Source organism: Durio zibethinus, chromosome 13 (assembly GCF_047325235.1).
Source record: "Durio zibethinus cultivar Kanyao isolate XHJ-2024 chromosome 13, ASM4732523v1, whole genome shotgun sequence".
Classification (NCBI taxonomy): domain Eukaryota; kingdom Viridiplantae; phylum Streptophyta; class Magnoliopsida; order Malvales; family Malvaceae; genus Durio; species Durio zibethinus.
The window spans coordinates 3,818,316-3,835,774 of record NC_143174.1 but is presented as its reverse complement, the minus strand read 5'-3'; the positions used below and the strand labels follow the sequence as shown (position 1 = coordinate 3,835,774).

General features: G+C 29.6%; 2 protein-coding genes across 2 annotated transcripts; both read left to right on the top strand.

Moving 5' to 3' along the window:
• Window positions 1-1,055: 1,055 nt before the first annotated feature.
• On the top strand, window positions 1,056-2,819 carry LOC111303856 (transcription factor DIVARICATA-like). Its single transcript, XM_022900329.2, has 2 exons — window positions 1,056-1,553; window positions 1,937-2,819. Exons 1-2 carry the CDS (start codon window positions 1,165-1,167, stop codon window positions 2,268-2,270), a joined length of 723 nt encoding a protein of 240 aa, XP_022756064.2. The 5' UTR covers window positions 1,056-1,164; the 3' UTR covers window positions 2,271-2,819.
• A 9,705-nt stretch (window positions 2,820-12,524) lies between these two features.
• LOC111303852 (uncharacterized) lies at window positions 12,525-17,458 on the top strand. The gene is made up of 10 exons (XM_022900327.2): window positions 12,525-12,625; window positions 13,016-13,265; window positions 13,695-13,899; window positions 14,413-14,503; window positions 14,616-14,761; window positions 15,379-15,622; window positions 15,714-15,818; window positions 15,987-16,169; window positions 16,286-16,490; window positions 16,747-17,458. The coding sequence occupies exons 2-10, from the start codon at window positions 13,046-13,048 to the stop codon at window positions 17,232-17,234; spliced, it is 1,887 nt and encodes a 628-aa protein (XP_022756062.2). The 5' UTR covers window positions 12,525-12,625; window positions 13,016-13,045; the 3' UTR covers window positions 17,235-17,458.
• Window position 17,459: the final 1 nt, after the last annotated feature.

Here is a 17,459-nt window from a genome sequence, read left to right as displayed (position 1 = left end):
TTAAAATTAAAAATTAAAAAAAAAATTTAACATCTCCAAAATTTTTTAAACACTTATTTTATTAATAAAATTAATAAATTCGTTTATAATTTTTTAAATCTATTATAATTGAACAACTCACAAAAAGTTTTGAATTGGATACTGATTTCAATATCTTTTACCTGTAATACTTATATTATTTTCTTTTCAAATCTGATCAATTTATTTTAGCCAAAATATCATTAATCTATAATTAAATTTGAAAAAAATTATTTTAAAATTATTATGAGTTAATTAAAACCATATTATTTATTAATAATTAATTTTATATTCATCTAAACTGATTAATCCAATAAACTACTGGTTAATAAATAAATCTGACTAGAAAAACTAATAAAAAGCCTTTTATGTATACTTTGAAAAATAAAAAGCCTTTCATAACCTTGATAAAAGCATTACTATTAGAATCTAGAAACAACTTAAAATTTAAAAAAAAAAAAAAAAAGGAAAATTATTAAAGAAAAAGGACAAAATAAAATATATTATGTGACCATATGACAAAATGAAAATGCAAGGATATATATATACTCGCTTTCATTTTAACAGAAATAAATCAAATAAAATTAATCCAATCTATATATTCTTCGAATTGTTAATTTCTACTTGATTTTTATTAGTTAAAAAATTTATTTTGGTTTATTGAATATTAAATTTTTAATTTTTATAAAATTAACGTTTAATGATTTTTAATGTAAAAAATTTATGAAAAATAATATTTAAATATAAAATAAATTAAAATTTTAAGTATTAAAAAATATATTTTGTGTTTGATTTGTTACCACAAATTATAATATAATAAATTTTATATTTTATGTATTTTTATACATAATAATTAACTAAAAATAGTATCTGATGAAAAAAAAAACTAAAAATAATTGTATGCAGACGGATTTATGATTAAAAAAAAAAAAGAAAAAAAAACTAAATTTATAAAAGAAACTTCTTCCAATTATAACAAAAACGTGTTGAATGAAAAGTCTGAGCTGGTAAAAATGGCTAAGAAAAGTCCAAAACATCACAAAATCTTAAGCCCTTTTCACAAATGAAACGAAACATCAACAGCCATTTCCAGTGAAAATCAAAATCTCGAAAAACTTCATTTGAAACCACAAAGGCAGAAGCGGCATGTACCAAGATAACAACAGTAATCCGTTCTTGAGTCAGTCATCCACGCGGGTTTTGACAACTCAAACTCAGTGGACTCGTCTCCAGGATAAGCTTTTTGAGCAGGCCTTAGTCATGTTTCCGGAGGAAAGTTTTGATCGGTGGCAAAAGATCGCTGAGAGGGTTCCTGGAAAGTCATCCAGCGAAGTGAAAGAGCATTATGACATGCTTTTGTATGACGTTTACGAAATTGACTCGGGCCGAGTTGAGATTCCGAGTTATGCTGATGATTCGACTGTGTTGTCGGCCGGTTGGGATTCAGATAATCAAATCTCTTTCACTTCGAAATCAAAACAGCATGTTGACAATGAAAGGAAGAAGGGAACGCCGTGGACAGAAGAAGAGCATAAGTATATTAATTTTTTTAATTTAATTTTTTATATTTAAAAATGTTTTATGAAACCTGTTGTTTGGTAGGGTGAATATGTTGAATGGGCGGTTGAATTTGTTTTGAATTTGTCAATATTTTATTTTAAAAATTAAAAAAAAAATAAAGAATTCTGTGAATAATTGAATTTATCGATACCATGGGATGAGTTTTTAAGAAATTCGCATGCTGAAAACTGGTTTATTGGTTAATTTTGCATATTTATAAAATTTTTTCATTTTATTGATTGGTTGATTGATTTTGTTCATAGCATTTTTTTGATGGTGTAATGTAATTGATATTTTGTTGTCATTTGGATATTACATGCCAATTGATATCACTGATTTCTTGACCTCATTTTCATAGGTTATTTTTAATTGGGTTGCATAAATTTGGCAAGGGTGATTGGCGGAGTATATCAAGAAATGTGGTGGTGACTCGAACACCTACTCAGGTGGCTAGCCATGCTCAGAAGTACTTTCTTCGACAGAGTTCTGTGAAGAAAGAAAGGAAAAGATCGAGCATCCATGACATTACCACAGTTGATAGCAGCACGATGGATGCGCCTGTTGACCAAAATTGGGTTTCTGTGCCAGGTGGTTCTGTTCAACAGCTGCCTGCACTGCAACAGTCGCACCCTGTAAGCCATTCTGTCCAAGGAGGGTCCTTGGGGTATCAAAACTATGGTTTTCCAATCTAAAGATAGATAAGAGCTCCAAACTGTGTATAAAAACCAAGTCCCTGTACACATGAATGCAATTTGTAAATCTTGATGTTTATTCTAGTTTATATAGAATTGAAGCATGTAAAAGAATGAATTTTTATTACAAAACATTTTAAGGAAAAGTTGCTAGAACAAATAAGCTCTAAGAGGCGGAGACATTAATTCTGCAGGTACGTATCTGAGCTTAAAGAAATATTCTGACTTCATTATTTTTCCACTTTGGTAGAATAGCTCTGATGCCCTTTGAGATTTTTGTATGCAAAGCCAATGTTCCTACATCCACCACCGGTTGTAGTCATTGCATTTATTTCTGTTGAAGACATTCCTGGGACGAATGTAGGTTCTGCATCCGTATTTGGTGGTGAACCTCTATATTCAGATGAGCTTGCCCTGTGTGTAGATTGGATTGCCTTCATGGTAATTCAGTGATTTCATTATTGTTGTTTAGCCATGCCTGGCCTCTCTTTTGTTTGTCATAATTGTCGTTAATGTTGAAGTAATACAATGTCAAATATGTTTCTCATATAGATCAAGGAAATTTGCTTCTTTTTTTTTTTTTGAATTGTAACATCTAGATGAAACTTGGGTTACAGTTCTAATTAATGTCCTGAGTTTGCCCCTGACACGATTGCTCAATGTCTTGGTCTTCGTGGAAGTAGCATTCATGTGATTATCATCATGCTGGCAGCTGGCCTGGCCTGTCATGTACCATAATTCTTCCTTAGACACCCATTCACAATTCCTCCAAAAATGTTAAATACCCACCTTGGCAAAACCATGAATATTTTGTTATTTTCCTTTTTTCTTTTTTTTTTTGAAAGAAAATGGCAATGTTAATCCCAAAAAAGTTAGTGCAGGCATGAACATTGAATACTTGAAATTAGCCATTACAATTGACATAATGGCATTGCACCCAAAGGCCCAAGTTGCTGCCAGCCTTGTGATTTTATGAATTAAACCCATGCATCTGGTCCTCCAACATCAAACGAAACCAATTTTCAAGCAGGCCAAGCCCACATTTTTTGGGTATATATGGAGATAAAAAAAATAGAAAAAAGCCATAATTTGATACTTGGATTTTAATCCTCTCAAGAAAGATAATATCGAGATTTGATAATAAAGTATTAAAATTTTAATTTTAGTGATCAAAATTTAATTTTTAGCAGTTTATCTCAAATCTTAACATTGATGGTGTAAAATTCCTTTTACCGTTTTTTCCCTTTCAACGTATGGTGCAACTTCAAAGTACATAAAACCTTTCATGGTCTTCAAAATGATTAATCTTTCTAAATTATGGATTTAAAACTCTTAATTTGGTCATGAAACCATTAAAATGAACAATAATACTTGCATCTTTCTCATTTCTCAAATCAGATTTCAATCTAATCTGGAGATGGAAATTAAAAAGAAAGGTACTCCTAAAAAGAAGATCAATAAAAAAAAAAAAAAGAAAAAGGTAATTGAAGGCCATGCTTTCATGGTAATGCAATGGTGTTTCATGTTGACTTTCGATTGTCACGGTAATGAGCACATGAAACATTGGACTGGGATGATGAACCAAGGCAAAAGGGGACAATGATTTTGAAAAAGCAAATTTCAAAATAACAACCTCTTAGTTTTATTTTTTAATATTTAAGGTTGTCATAAATTGAACTTTCTTTTAAATTAAAAAAATAAAAACTTAATACTTTAACATAAAACTAGAGATATATTTATAAAAAAGTCAAATACAACTAAATATTTTGATTAAAAATGCATTCATGTTTTATGGATCAAATTAGGTGGATAATGGCTTGATGGTCTGTTTTTTTTTTTTTTTTACTATTCATATGAATGTATCGTATAAAATATTAAATTTTATGAATTTATATAATATTTTACATAAAATTATATATTATAATTCACGCCAACATGAATTATAAAATATATTTTTTATTTTATTAATTTCATATATAATATTTAATAAAATTTTAAATCGTATTATTTTTATTATTTTTTCGTATCATATTTTAGATTTTTAAATTTAACTATACATAACTTTTATGATATCATTAAGTGCTAATTAATTAAGCAGATATAATGACATTGATAATGGACTCTTGCTTGCTATCGTTAACAATTATTAAGATTAATTAAACTATAATTTTAGAACATATTTTTTAATTTAATACAATCAAATTTAAGAAAAAATAATATATATTTTTATAATAATTTTAGAAAATTGGAGCCAAGTGGATCGTTGATTAGGTTCCACAACGGTTATATTTTTTGAATCCCTTGCAAATTGCCAATAAATTATTAAATAATAGAAAAAGAAATCCGCACGTGCACCTTTTATTTCAGAATGCAAACTTGAATTTATCTTTTAAATATTCTATTTTTCTCACATGTCTCTGTCTGTTCTACTTATTTTTAGTTTTTATAGAATTTATATATATATATATATATATATTAATTATACAATGTTAATAAAAAAAAAAAGAAGAAAAAGTTACTTCATAACGATAACAATTGTTAAAATAAGTATAGTCTAATTGCAACGGCCAATTAGAAGATTTGACTTTAGCAAATTTCATTTTTTTTATTAAAAAAATTCTTCTAATTCGAAACAATGGAATATTCTTGTCATTAGTAAATGCATTTTTTTTTTTACAAATGAAACCATAATTTGATAATAAAAAAATTACAATCATAATTTTATATAAAAAATTATAAATGTTAAATTTTAAATTTATTAAATATTTTCTTAACAATAATGGCATAAACTAACTTTATTATATATCGATTTTGGATAATCTTATTTTTACCTACGCATTTGTTTTTCAGTCTAAAACAATCATATTTACTTAAAAATGAACTTTTTTACTTACTCAAATATAGGTTTATATCAAAACATGCATGAAATTGAGTTTATCTTTATCAATAATAATGTAACCTATATAATACTGAATTTTTAGTTTTAATTAATAAAGTTTAAACTCTAATAATCTCAAATGCTAAAAAAAAAAAAAAAAAGCTAATCTCTTTACATTTAATCTTTTAAAATAATCATGTTATGTGGACTAAGTAAAAAGGTGAAACTGTATAAAAGTAATGAAAAATATTTGTCTCAATTTAAAGGTGGGCAAAAATAATCGAGCAAGTTGTGACAAATTTACATGCTATAGCTACTAGCTAAGTTGATTTTGTTTTGAATAATTATTTGTCTATATTAATAATTTTTATTAATTCAAATACGCTATGATAGGGATGACAATCTTGTCAATGATATTCTAATAATATTTTGGTAATATTTTAAATTGATGATATTATTTTAATAATATTTCAAAAATATTCTAGATTGATTTTATATTAATTTAGAAAATATTATATATTGATTTAGTTTATTATAAGAATTAATTTAGTCATTATTTCTATTGATTGTTTTTTTTATTTTGTAATATTTTATCTCTATATAAATAAGCTTTAAATTTTATTGTAATAGACAAGTCATTACAATAAAGTTTTCATCATTTTGTCTTTTTTCATGTTATCAAAGTGATTTTATGGTTCGTTCCGAAGGTGAATCACCTTAGAATAATTAATATTTGTTTATTATCATCTTTGGTTTATTCTCCTTTTAAAATTTTTTTTTGCTTCGACGCTTTAATTTTTTGGGTTTCTTTTCCCATCTTCAAGATTTATCTTTTATATCAATACTCATAACTTTTCAAATCTCTATTTTTTTTCAAAACCTTAATGACAAGTATTCAATGAGAAAATGTACAACCAATTTCCATTAATTAAAGCAATATTGGAGAATGTAAAGCAATAAAAAAAAAAATCCGATGATAAATTTGTAGATCGGTTAGAGGAATAGGAAAGTAAGAATCATCGAATTCTAACATGGTTCACTAACACCATTGTTTCTTCTATTAATGTATATTTTGGATGATTTGAACTGGCTAAAGATGCTTGAAATTTCCTTGTCACATGGTACAACTCTACTACATTTGTTCATCAATATCATATTTTGATCACTTTATCTCACCTTCGTTAAGAACCAAGTCAGTCAATTAATGATTTTCATTCTAAAATGCAACATTTATAGGACATGCTTGAAAATTTTGAGTCAAATTCAAAAATGAAAGTGATGTTGGTAATTTAATTACTTATCGAAATCAAATTTGTCTTATTCAATTTCTAATAACACTTCGAGATGAATTTAAGAATACCAAATCTTCACTTTTATGTTGACATCCCTTACCAATTATGGATAATGCTATTAAGAAATTGATATCTGAGGAAACTCGGTTGGGTATGAGTTAGACTCATAGTGTTGATACTATTATTGTTGCTACTCTTCAAAAAAGTACTAGCTTTACTTTTCATAAATCTTGTTCACGATGTGAGAAAACCAATCATCCTATTAAAAAATGTAGAGCTAAATATGATTATAACAATAGTCTAATTCATAATCCTTGCACTAACAAGACTACTGCGAGAACAACCACTGAATCAAATACTTTTGAGTCTTCTTTTGAGGCCATTACAATTTCCACCACTGATCTTTAAACTTTGTTCAATTAAATATTATCTCGATCTTATATTCCTGTCATGTCTGCTGTCATATCAAAACATGTTTGGTTGTTTGATACTGCCTGTGAAAATCATATGATTACTGATCTTTTTTTATTCAAAAGTAAGATACCTGTACCTAATGGTCCAATCATTAAAACAACAAATGGATCTGTCTTAAAAGCTAATCACATTGGTAATATTGAAACCTCAAAACTATATATATCTAACACTTACCTTGTTCCTAATCTTGCCATAAATTTGCTTTCTGTTGGCCAACTTTGTGACCTTGATATTGATTTACATTTTTCACAACGATATGACTGTATTGTTCAGGATTCTCAAATAGGTCAGAAAGTTGGGACAAGACATAAGGTTGGAATACTATTTGAGCTTGAAACTTTAAAAATTTCACAACATTTGCTTACTGTTGCTATAACCAACTCTTTAGTTTTTTTAGATTTATGGTATTCTAAGCTATGACATACATCTATTTCTCGAATAAAGTCATTTACTTCCACTGGTGTCTTAAGTAATGTTTCTCATGATATTTTTTATTGTTTGTCTTATCAACTTGGAAAACAAAGTGCTTTATCTTTTAATAAATGTGATTCTATCTCATTTGCTCATTTTGATTTAGTTTATTCTGATATTTGAGGCCCAACTCTCACATCAACCTTAGGAGGTTCATGTTACTTTGTCATATTTATTGATGACTTCTCTTATTATACTTGGATATATTTATTCAAATAAAAAACTAAAGTTTTATCTATTTTTTCGTGAATTCAATAACATGATACAAACTTAATTTTCTAGAAAAATAACAATTTTTAGGTTTGACAATGTTGTTGAATATATAGAAATTGAGTTTTGTAACTTGTTAAAAAATAATATTACTCTTTCTTATAGGTCTTACTTTCACAACAAAATGGTTGAGCAGAAGGAAAACATCATCATATTCTTAACATAGGACATGCCCTTCTCATTTTTTTTTCTTTCCTAAACATTTTTAGGCTAAAGCTATTCTTATTATTGTTACACTATTAATCACGTTCTCACACTAGTATTAGGCATACAGTCTCCTTATAAGTGTCTACACAATAAGGCATTTTATTATCATTCTTTCAAAGTTTTTAGATGTACTTACTTTGTTCTACTTCCTATTCATGAAAGGACTAAACTTGAACCTAGAGTAAAATTGTGTTATTTTTTAGATAATGGTTTAGAACACAAAAGGTGTAAGTGTTATTATTCAGTGTCTAAATATCTTCGCATCTCAAAACATGTAGTTTTTTTAGAACATAAAAAGTTCATTATTGTGTCCTCATTACATTCATCATGTTTTTCTCCATGTATTTTTACAAATTCATCTTTTGATTTTTCTTCAAATGAAGGGACTATTATAGGTACTTCTGACTCAAACAATGATCCGTCATCTTTCACTCCTATTATATCTGATCTGACTAAGGCTTCTGTTGATACAGTTGTCCCTTTTCCATACATACCATCTCCATTTAGTGGTTCCACCTGAGTAGAGGAGCCTAACACTCAACTTCGTAATTTTCACTATTATTTTTCTTTAGCCGCATTACATAAACCTCATAATTTTCATGAAGCTATCTCGATCCTATATGGCAGCAAGCAATGATAGAAGAGTTTCGGGCTCTTGAGAAAACTAATACTTAAGATATTATTAAACGACCTTCTGATAAGTTAGCGATTGACTGTAAGTAGGTATACAAGATCAAGACTAGATCTAATGGGTCAGTGAAATGTTACAAAGCTCATCTTATTGCTTGAGGATTTACACAAGAATTTGGCATTGACTATGAAGAGACTTTTACTCTAATTGCACGTCTCACATCTGTTCATTTACTATTAGCTGTTGCTATAGCTAAAAAATGGCCAACCTTTCAAATAGATGTTAAAAATGCATTCTTGAATGATGATCTTGCTGAGAAAATCTATATGAAGTTACCTCTTAGTTAGTCTGTACCTATTAACATAGTTTGTCATCTTTAATGTGCTCTATATGGTTTTAAGCAAGCCCCTAGAGCTTAGTTCTCAAAGTTTAGTACTATTATTGCACAACTCGATTTTACATATAGTAATCATGATTCTACTCTTTTTACTCAAACTAATGAAAATGATACTACTTTTCTCTTACTTTATGTGGGTGACATGATCATTATAAGTAATGATGCAAATGGTATTCAAGATCTGAAAACTTTTCTTCATTCTAAGTTTGAGATAAAATATCTTGGTCTTTTGAGTTATTTTTTAGGCTTTGAAGTCACCAATGATTCTACTGACTTACATTTGTCTCAAACAAAGTATGCTTTTGATCTTATTGCTTGAACAGGTTTAACTAATAACAAGAGTGCATCATCACCATTTGAACAGAATTTAAAACTTTCTCCTTCTGATGGTATACCACTTTTAGATCTTTTTTTTTATCAAACTTTAGTGGGTAGTCTCGTATACTTGACAATTACTCATCCAGACATTGCCTATGCTATTCATCTGGTTAGTCAATTTTTGTCTACTCTTTAATCTACTCATTTTGTTGTGGTCCTTTGAATCCTACAATATGTCAAGGGTACTATGTTTCATGCTTTGAATTTTTCCTCTAGTTCCTTTTTGGACTTGCGTTGTTATTGTAATATTGATTGGCCAGAAGATCTTATTGATCGTCATTTACCACAGGCTACTGTTTTTTTTTTTTTTGTTCTTCTCTTATTTCTTGGCAAAGTAAAAAATAAACTGTGGTGACTCACTCTAGCATTGAAGCTAAGTATCGAGCTCTTACAGATGCCACATCAAAACTTCTATAGTTACGATGGCTACTTCAGAATATAGGTATTTCTCATCACTCTTGAACACCTATATTTTGTGATAGTCAAAGTGTTATTCAAATAGCTCACAATGATATTTTTCATGAGTGTACTAAATATATTGAAATTAATTGTCACTTCATCCGTCACCATCTGTTTACTTAAACTCATCGACTTATTCTTGTTACCAGTGCTGATAAAAAAATAGATATTTTCACTAAATCACATCTACCTGGTTAATTTCTTATCTAAGTTTTCAAACCCAAGTTAGCTTCTACACTACCATATTGAGTTTGCAAAATGGTATCAATAATATTCTAATAATATTATGGTAATATTCTAGATTGATTTGATATTAATTTAAAAAATATTAGATATTAATTTAGTTTATTATAGGAATTAATTTTGTCATTATTTCTATTGATTGTATTTTTTTATTTTATACAATTTTATCTTTATATAAATAGGCTTTAAGCCTCATTATAATAGATAAGTCATTACAATATAATTTTCATTATTTCTCTTTTTTTCAAACCTAAGGACCAAGATCTCCCCTTTTTTTTTAATTTTATAAAATTAAAAAAATAGTCACAAGCAATTGGAAATAATTATATCAATGTTAAGATGTTGAAGTCTATAGCATTTATGTCCTTAATGTGTAACACTCAATTAAGCCTTTTTTTAATATAATTTTCCAACAAATTTTAAATAAAAAATTTCTTGATAATCCTAATTACTAAAATTAATTAATATGTGCCAACAATCGAGTAGTTTATTAGTGAAATAATTTTAATAATTAGAATTGAAGTCTTAATAACTTTAAATATAAAAAATTTAATTAACGTGTAGCTAATAAATAAGAGAATTTGTACCTAAGTTTTTTATTTTTAATGATATAAAATATAATTCCTGTTAGAATGTCATTTTCCAAAACAAAATAAAAGTCAAGATGAGCCTATCCTAACACAAATTAAAGTAAATAATGTGACGCTGAGGCCCTCTTCTTCTTTCTTCAATGAGAAAAAGTGAGCAGATCCCCACTTTCAGTGGCGGTCTGGACGCATTCCACACGTTTAAACAATAAGTTTAAACAAGCGGTTGGTTTTAGACTCTATCCTTTTTTTATAAAAAAATTTTGAATTTAAATTTTACGGATAATCATTGTTAAAATTTTTTTGAATGTATAATTTATAATTATTTATTTTAAATTATTAAATATAATATATTTTATTTTAATATAAAAAATTTAATAATTTATCTACTCTTAAATTTTCTTTAAAAAAAAAATGATGAGTGAGAGATCTATACCAATTATCATAGCTATTTTTAATTACATTTCATTTTGTAATATATGGAATTTATGATTGTCGTTGTCGTGATAAAAAAAAAATCTATTAAATAATTTTTTAGCAATTTTTGATAAAAAATAACTGCAAAATCCTTTTTTTTTTTTAATTTAAATGTGCGGTGGAAAGACTTTTCTCGTATCATGAATGCGAAACGATAAAACCCTCCAAGATTTAGTCAAGAAATGACAACTAAACATGATGGAATTCCTTTTTAACACGCATCCGAAAAGACTATTATTAATGGCCAACTTTTGTGATTGTTAAGGGTAAGACATTGGACATGATAAAGTTGAGTGTTGAGAACTTGTTTCATTTTCTAAGCAAGCTGAGGTAGCAAGGTTTTTTTTTTTTTTTTTTTTTTTTTTTTTAGCAATGGAGGAATTTAAGGATGACCCACGTTTTCTGTTGCCTGTTGGTGCATCATACACGTAATTTGCGCATGTTGTGCCCAACAAAAAGTATATTATACCAAAAAAGTTCAAACTTTTAATTTGACCTTCAATTTCAAATTTTAATTAAAAAATAATCTAAAAAAGGGAATTTGAATAAAGGTTTGATGCTTTTTTTTATTAGTATATAAGAATGGTAACAGATCAAATTAAAAAAAATTTTAACTTGTTTTAAATTTGGTTTGATTATATATAATATTTTAATTTAATTCGATTTGATTTAAAAAAAAATTATATTCAGACTCGACTCAATTCAAAATTAATAAAATATTTTTTTTAAAATATAAAATATTTTTTAATATAAATATGAAATTATATATATAAATATAAAATTAATTAATAAAAAATAATTTATATATATATATCAAATTAAATAAAATCAAATTTATCTAAAATCCAATATCATCTCAAACTTAATTTTTTCTGACCCTACCCAATCGGGTATCCGATTTAAAAAAAAACGACCTTAAAAAATTAGGTCGGTCAAAACCCATAGCAGACGCGTCAGGCTACTTTCTTTACTAGTACATTGTGTTTGATTAAAAAAAAAAAACAAAGAAAAGAGAAAAGAGGGGAAGAATACGTGAAGGAAAAAGTATAATTTTTTATTTAAGAGGAAGAAAAGTAGAAAATTAAAAGACAAGGTGAACGATAGTTTTTCATGTTCATAACAACATCAACTGATTCATAAATGAGAGAAAATAGGAAATAGAAGCTAAAATTAATCATTTTTATCTTGAGTATAAAGATTGCAAGCATCAAAGAGAACTATCAAAACATCTCATCATTGTATTCAAAGTTTTAAAGCGTGTTTTTTAAAATGATAATAAATTTTCAACTTTAGATTTATTAAATGTTTAAATATGATTTTATATGATTAATTCGTGCATAAATAATGTATTTTAATATATGAGGTTCAATAGCAAAACCAGGTGCCGTTTATTCTACAGAACTACCGGACAAGCAGAAGAAGAAAGTAATAATATGAGATAATGGGGGAGCAGAGTTTCTATAAATAGATGCCCCACTTTCAGTCTCAGCATCGCCACAAATTGTGTCATCAACACTGCAAATATCTTCATCAATCTCTCTCTTTATCTTTCTCTGTAGTTTCTCAGCCAATAGTTCCAATTTTCAACAATGTAAGTTCAAAGGTTCAAACCAATTTTTCTGTGTTACAGCTTCAACCGATATAACATTTGCATGCTTCTTCATCGTTCTGCTGCTGGGCTTCAGCTCAATCCTCTTTTTTGGAATCTTTTCTTTTTGGATTTTTTTTCTCTTTTTTTTTTTTCAGCCATTTACTTTTTAATTTATGTGATGGCAATGAAAATGCTTCAATGCATTTGAGTTTTTAGCTTTCACATTTGATTTTTTTAGTTTTCTGCCATTTTTATGTTCTTAATCTTCACTGTTTCATTCCATTTACTGATTTATCTATCTAAAAAATATTTTCACAAATTTTTTAAGCTAAAGTTTCACTTTTGAGCTTACATACTACCTAACTATTTTTTAAATGTTTAAACTTTCAGATTAAAAGCTTGATCTGGGAATTCGAAAAAATGGGTAGATTTTCAATACCCAAGTTGGGATTTCTACTGTTATGCTGTTTAGCAGCTGTTACAGAAGCAACATATTTGAAATACAAAGACCCAAAGCAGCCGGTGGGTGTTAGAATCAAAGACTTAATGAGTAGGATGACTTTAGCTGAAAAAATTGGCCAAATGACTCAGATCGAGCGCAGTGTTGCTACCCCTGATGTGATGAAGAAGTACTTTATTGGTATAAACCAAATCATCTTTTAACAATCTTTAGTATGTCCACATTTCAGTTTTTTTATGTTTTATTTAAATGGTTTATATCTTATTTGTTCTATAATTGTATCCCTAGTTTTTTCTATATGATGAAAAGTCCACTCGGATTTGTTCAATTGGTACTTACATGGGTTCCATTTACTAGTGGATTTATACACTTGCCAAATATTCATTTGATTGGATATGTTAACTTTTTCATTTTCTTATTTATAGTTAAATAGACATGTAATAAGCAAATAAAAAGACATTTGATTGAATAAAATTTTTTTTAACTTTACTACCAGTGTGTAAGACAATAATCTTTTATTTTTTTAAATTTATCTAAATTGATGTCTTGCTTAATGCTGTTCTTTATAAAAAATGAGTTGTCTTGTAATTGGAGGATCCATGTGTATAGGGAGTGTTTTGAGTGGTGGAGGGAGTGTACCAGCCGCAAAAGCTACTCCTCAAACTTGGATTAATATGGTGAACTCAATCCAAAAGGGGTCTTTATCCACCCGTCTTGGGATTCCAATGATATATGGGATTGATGCAGTTCACGGCCACAATAATGTGTACAAGGCCACTATTTTTCCTCATAACGTTGGTCTTGGAGTGACCAGGCAAGTTATATATCTTAAGGCAAACATGTTCTTTGAATTTTTTTTTTTTATTATTATTATTAAAGGTTATACATTTTGCCTGAGGTATGGATTTTCAGTTTAGATTTGTTTTTAAAGAAAGCTGTTATCATATCTTGTGTTAAGTGCCTTATTATTGAAGTGGAATGCTGCGTTGAGATTCAAATCATTTGACCCGCATTGAACAATTGCGAATTGCCTTGTCTTTAAAATAATCAAATGATGTTCCCATGAATTTGGTAGTCTATGCTACTCTGCTTTTTGAAATATCAAGAAAATGGACAATGTTCTGGGAATTTCCAGAATGATAATGAGAAAGTTTAAAGTGACATTTGAGTCTTCATACCCTATCAATCAAACAGGTGGAAAAATTGTTTGAAGTTAGAATGGAGAGTCTTGGAGTGCTTTATTTCTGCTTTGCCCGTCAACTAAAGTCAAATCAATGGTTCTACAAGTCTTTGTTGGAATCATTAGGTCATTTTATTTACTCTGCAGGGATCCTCAACTTATCAAGAAGATTGGAGATGCAACTGCTCTTGAAGTTAGAGCTACAGGAATTCCCTATGTTTTTGCTCCATGCATTGCGGTAATTAAAGACAGGAACATGCTTGAATGCTGAATATTGTGAAAGCCTATACCATGTGTACTAATTGTTTGTTTGTTTGTTTGTTTTTACCTATGCTGTCAATCTTTCACAGGTTTGCAGGGATCCAAGGTGGGGTCGATGCTATGAGAGCTACAGTGAGGATCATAAGATTGTTCAATTAATGACTGAGATTATACCTGGTTTACAGGGAGATCTCCCTGCCAATTCTAAAAGGGGTGTTCCCTTTGTTGCTGGAAAGTAAGAGTCTTTACTATAAACTGCCGCTTATAAGTCTAGTGTTCCAACTTTGGGAAATATTACTTATGATGGCAAATTTTTCTTAAATCTTTTGGACATCTTTACGTGTAATCATGGGGCAGGCTTTCTTTGTGGGCCATTTAGTCATCTAAGTATAAAACATGACTTGAATAATGAAAGCAAAGTACTAGGCCCACTAAGCTCTTCAATATCATATCCTGTTAGTTAGGTAAGATTACATCATCTGATTTGCTGCTTAGAAAGTGTCCAATTTGTAGGATGTATAACATTTTGCTGTAGTGGTTAGCCATCTAGTGCTTTATGCAGAAGGCAGGGTGAAACTCAAGCAATATATTCAAGCTTTATGGATTTTCTAGTTTTACACATTTATTCCTTTTTTCCTTTACCACTTTACCTGATTCAGCATATCGATAGCTGCTGAAGTCCACAGCTGGCAAGAAAAGTATCATGTTAAAATAGTTATGAAGATTTGTAGTTTCTCCAAATGTACATTTTCAAATTAGGCATGTAGTAATTACTCAAATTGGTCGGATTAAGTGTCGATTTTTAACTTTGAAAGTAAGAATTCCCCTTAATCAATTAATTTCTTTATCTAGGAAAAAGGTGGCAGCCTGTGCTAAGCACTATTTGGGAGATGGAGGTACGACAAAGGGCATGAATGAGAATAATGCTGCGATTAGCTTGAATGGATTACTCGGCATCCACTTGCCTGCATATCTTAACTCTATTAGAAAGGGTGTTGCAACAATTATGGTATCCTATTCTAGCTGGAATGGGAAAAAGATGCATGCTAATCGTGAACTGGTGACAGGGTTACTGAAAAACAAGCTTAAGTTCAGGGTAACAAAAATGACTTGAACTAAATTTCTCTCTAGTCACTAAAATCAGTATCAAGCGTATGGTTTTATACATCTCTTTGCGTGTATTTCAGGGCTTTGTTATTACAGATTGGCAGGGTCTTGATAGGATTACCTCTCCTCCGCATGCTAACTACTCGTATTCTGTAGAAGTTGGAGTTGGTGCTGGGATTGATATGGTTAGTCATTTAGTACTATTATATATTTCATACAATTAAAAGATTTGATGCCATCATTTTACCAATTTTTATTTAGCATATGGTACTTTTGATGAGTTGAATTTTAATATTCTTATATTCACCTTTCTCCCTCATTGTTTTCTAATGCAATCTCTGGGTGTTTTGCAGGTCATGGTTCCTTATAACTTCACAGAGTTCATTGATGACCTAACCTATCAGGTTAAGCACAATATCATTCCCATGAGCAGGATTGATGATGCTGTAAAGAGGATATTGAGGGTTAAATTTGTCATGGGTCTCTTTGAGAGCCCAATGGCTGATAATAGCCTGGTTGACCAACTTGGGAATCAGGTACATTGAATCTATTTTGTTGTTATAAATGGACTTGGATGCTCTTCATTTATCATCTTTTATGGGTGAAGAAGGAAACAAATAGACTTTACTAAATGAAAACATGCTTTGAACAGAAACACAGGGAGTTAGCAAGGGAAGCTGTAAGGAAATCTCTTGTCCTACTGAAGAATGGCGAGTCTGCTGATAAGCCATTGTTACCTCTTCCAAAGAAAACAACTAAGATACTAGTTGCTGGAAGTCATGCTGATGACTTGGGCTATCAATGTGGAGGCTGGACTATCACATGGCAGGGTCTTCAAGGCAATAATCTCACCAGTGGTATGTTTGAATTCACACTTTAAACAATTCGAACATATAGGTTTTGTTGGCCTTTAGGTCTTGACAAATAAATTGACCCAGAAAAGCATTTAAGTTTTGTTGTTGCCTTTGTAAGTATTCTAGTTACCCTTATGTTCTATGTCTTTTGGTCTTGGGTATCATGGAAGAAACACTTTCTGGAACCAATACTTAATAGCCAGGGTGTCATCTAATGTTAATTTAGAATGATTTGACCGAATACAATCGGCATGAACAGGTACCACTATCCTCCATGCTATTAAAAATACGGTAGATCCAACCACTCAAGTTGTCTACAGTGAGAACCCTGATGCAGACTTTGTGAAGTCCAACAAATTCTCTTATGCCGTTGTCGTTGTGGGAGAACCCTCGTATGCAGAAACAAATGGTGACAGCCTGAATCTTACAATATCCGAGCCTGGTCCAAGCACTATTTACAATGTTTGTGGAGCTGTGAAATGCGTTGTTGTTGTCATCTCTGGCCGGCCAGTTGTCATACAGCCCTATCTCTCATCAATTGATGCACTTGTAGCTGCTTGGCTTCCAGGGACTGAGGGCCAAGGTGTTGCTGATGTTCTGTTTGGTGACTATGGATTCACTGGCAAGCTTGCAAGGACCTGGTTCAAGACTGTTGACCAGCTCCCTATGAATGTTGGTGATTCAGATTACGACCCTCTCTTTCCATTTGGATTTGGTTTGACTACTAAACCTACCAAGCAAAACTAAGATCACTTTAGAGCTTGCTACTTTATATTTGACCTTTTTTCCTATTTTTACATGGTTTAAAACATCTTAGATTATTTTCCCTCTCCATTGAGGAGTTCACAATAATCATCTATCAAAGCTGTCGAGAAGCGTTTCAGATGGATGACAATTCTCTTTTCAAATTTTCTCTTGTTGTGATACATGGTTAAGAATTTTGTCTCAATGTTACCAAATGATTTACTTAAG

Coding starts and splice junctions, on each gene's coding strand:
- LOC111303856 (XM_022900329.2), top strand. CDS start 1,165: ATGTACCAAGATAACAACAGTAATCCGTTCTTGAGTCAGTCATCCACG. Junction 1,554..1,936: donor TGGACAGAAGAAGAGCATAA/GTATATTAATTT, acceptor TCATTTTCATAG/GTTATTTTTAATTGGGTTGC.
- LOC111303852 (XM_022900327.2), top strand. CDS start 13,046: ATGGGTAGATTTTCAATACCCAAGTTGGGATTTCTACTGTTATGCTGT. Junction 14,504..14,615: donor TTTTTGCTCCATGCATTGCG/GTAATTAAAGAC, acceptor AATCTTTCACAG/GTTTGCAGGGATCCAAGGTG. Junction 14,762..15,378: donor GTTCCCTTTGTTGCTGGAAA/GTAAGAGTCTTT, acceptor TTCTTTATCTAG/GAAAAAGGTGGCAGCCTGTG.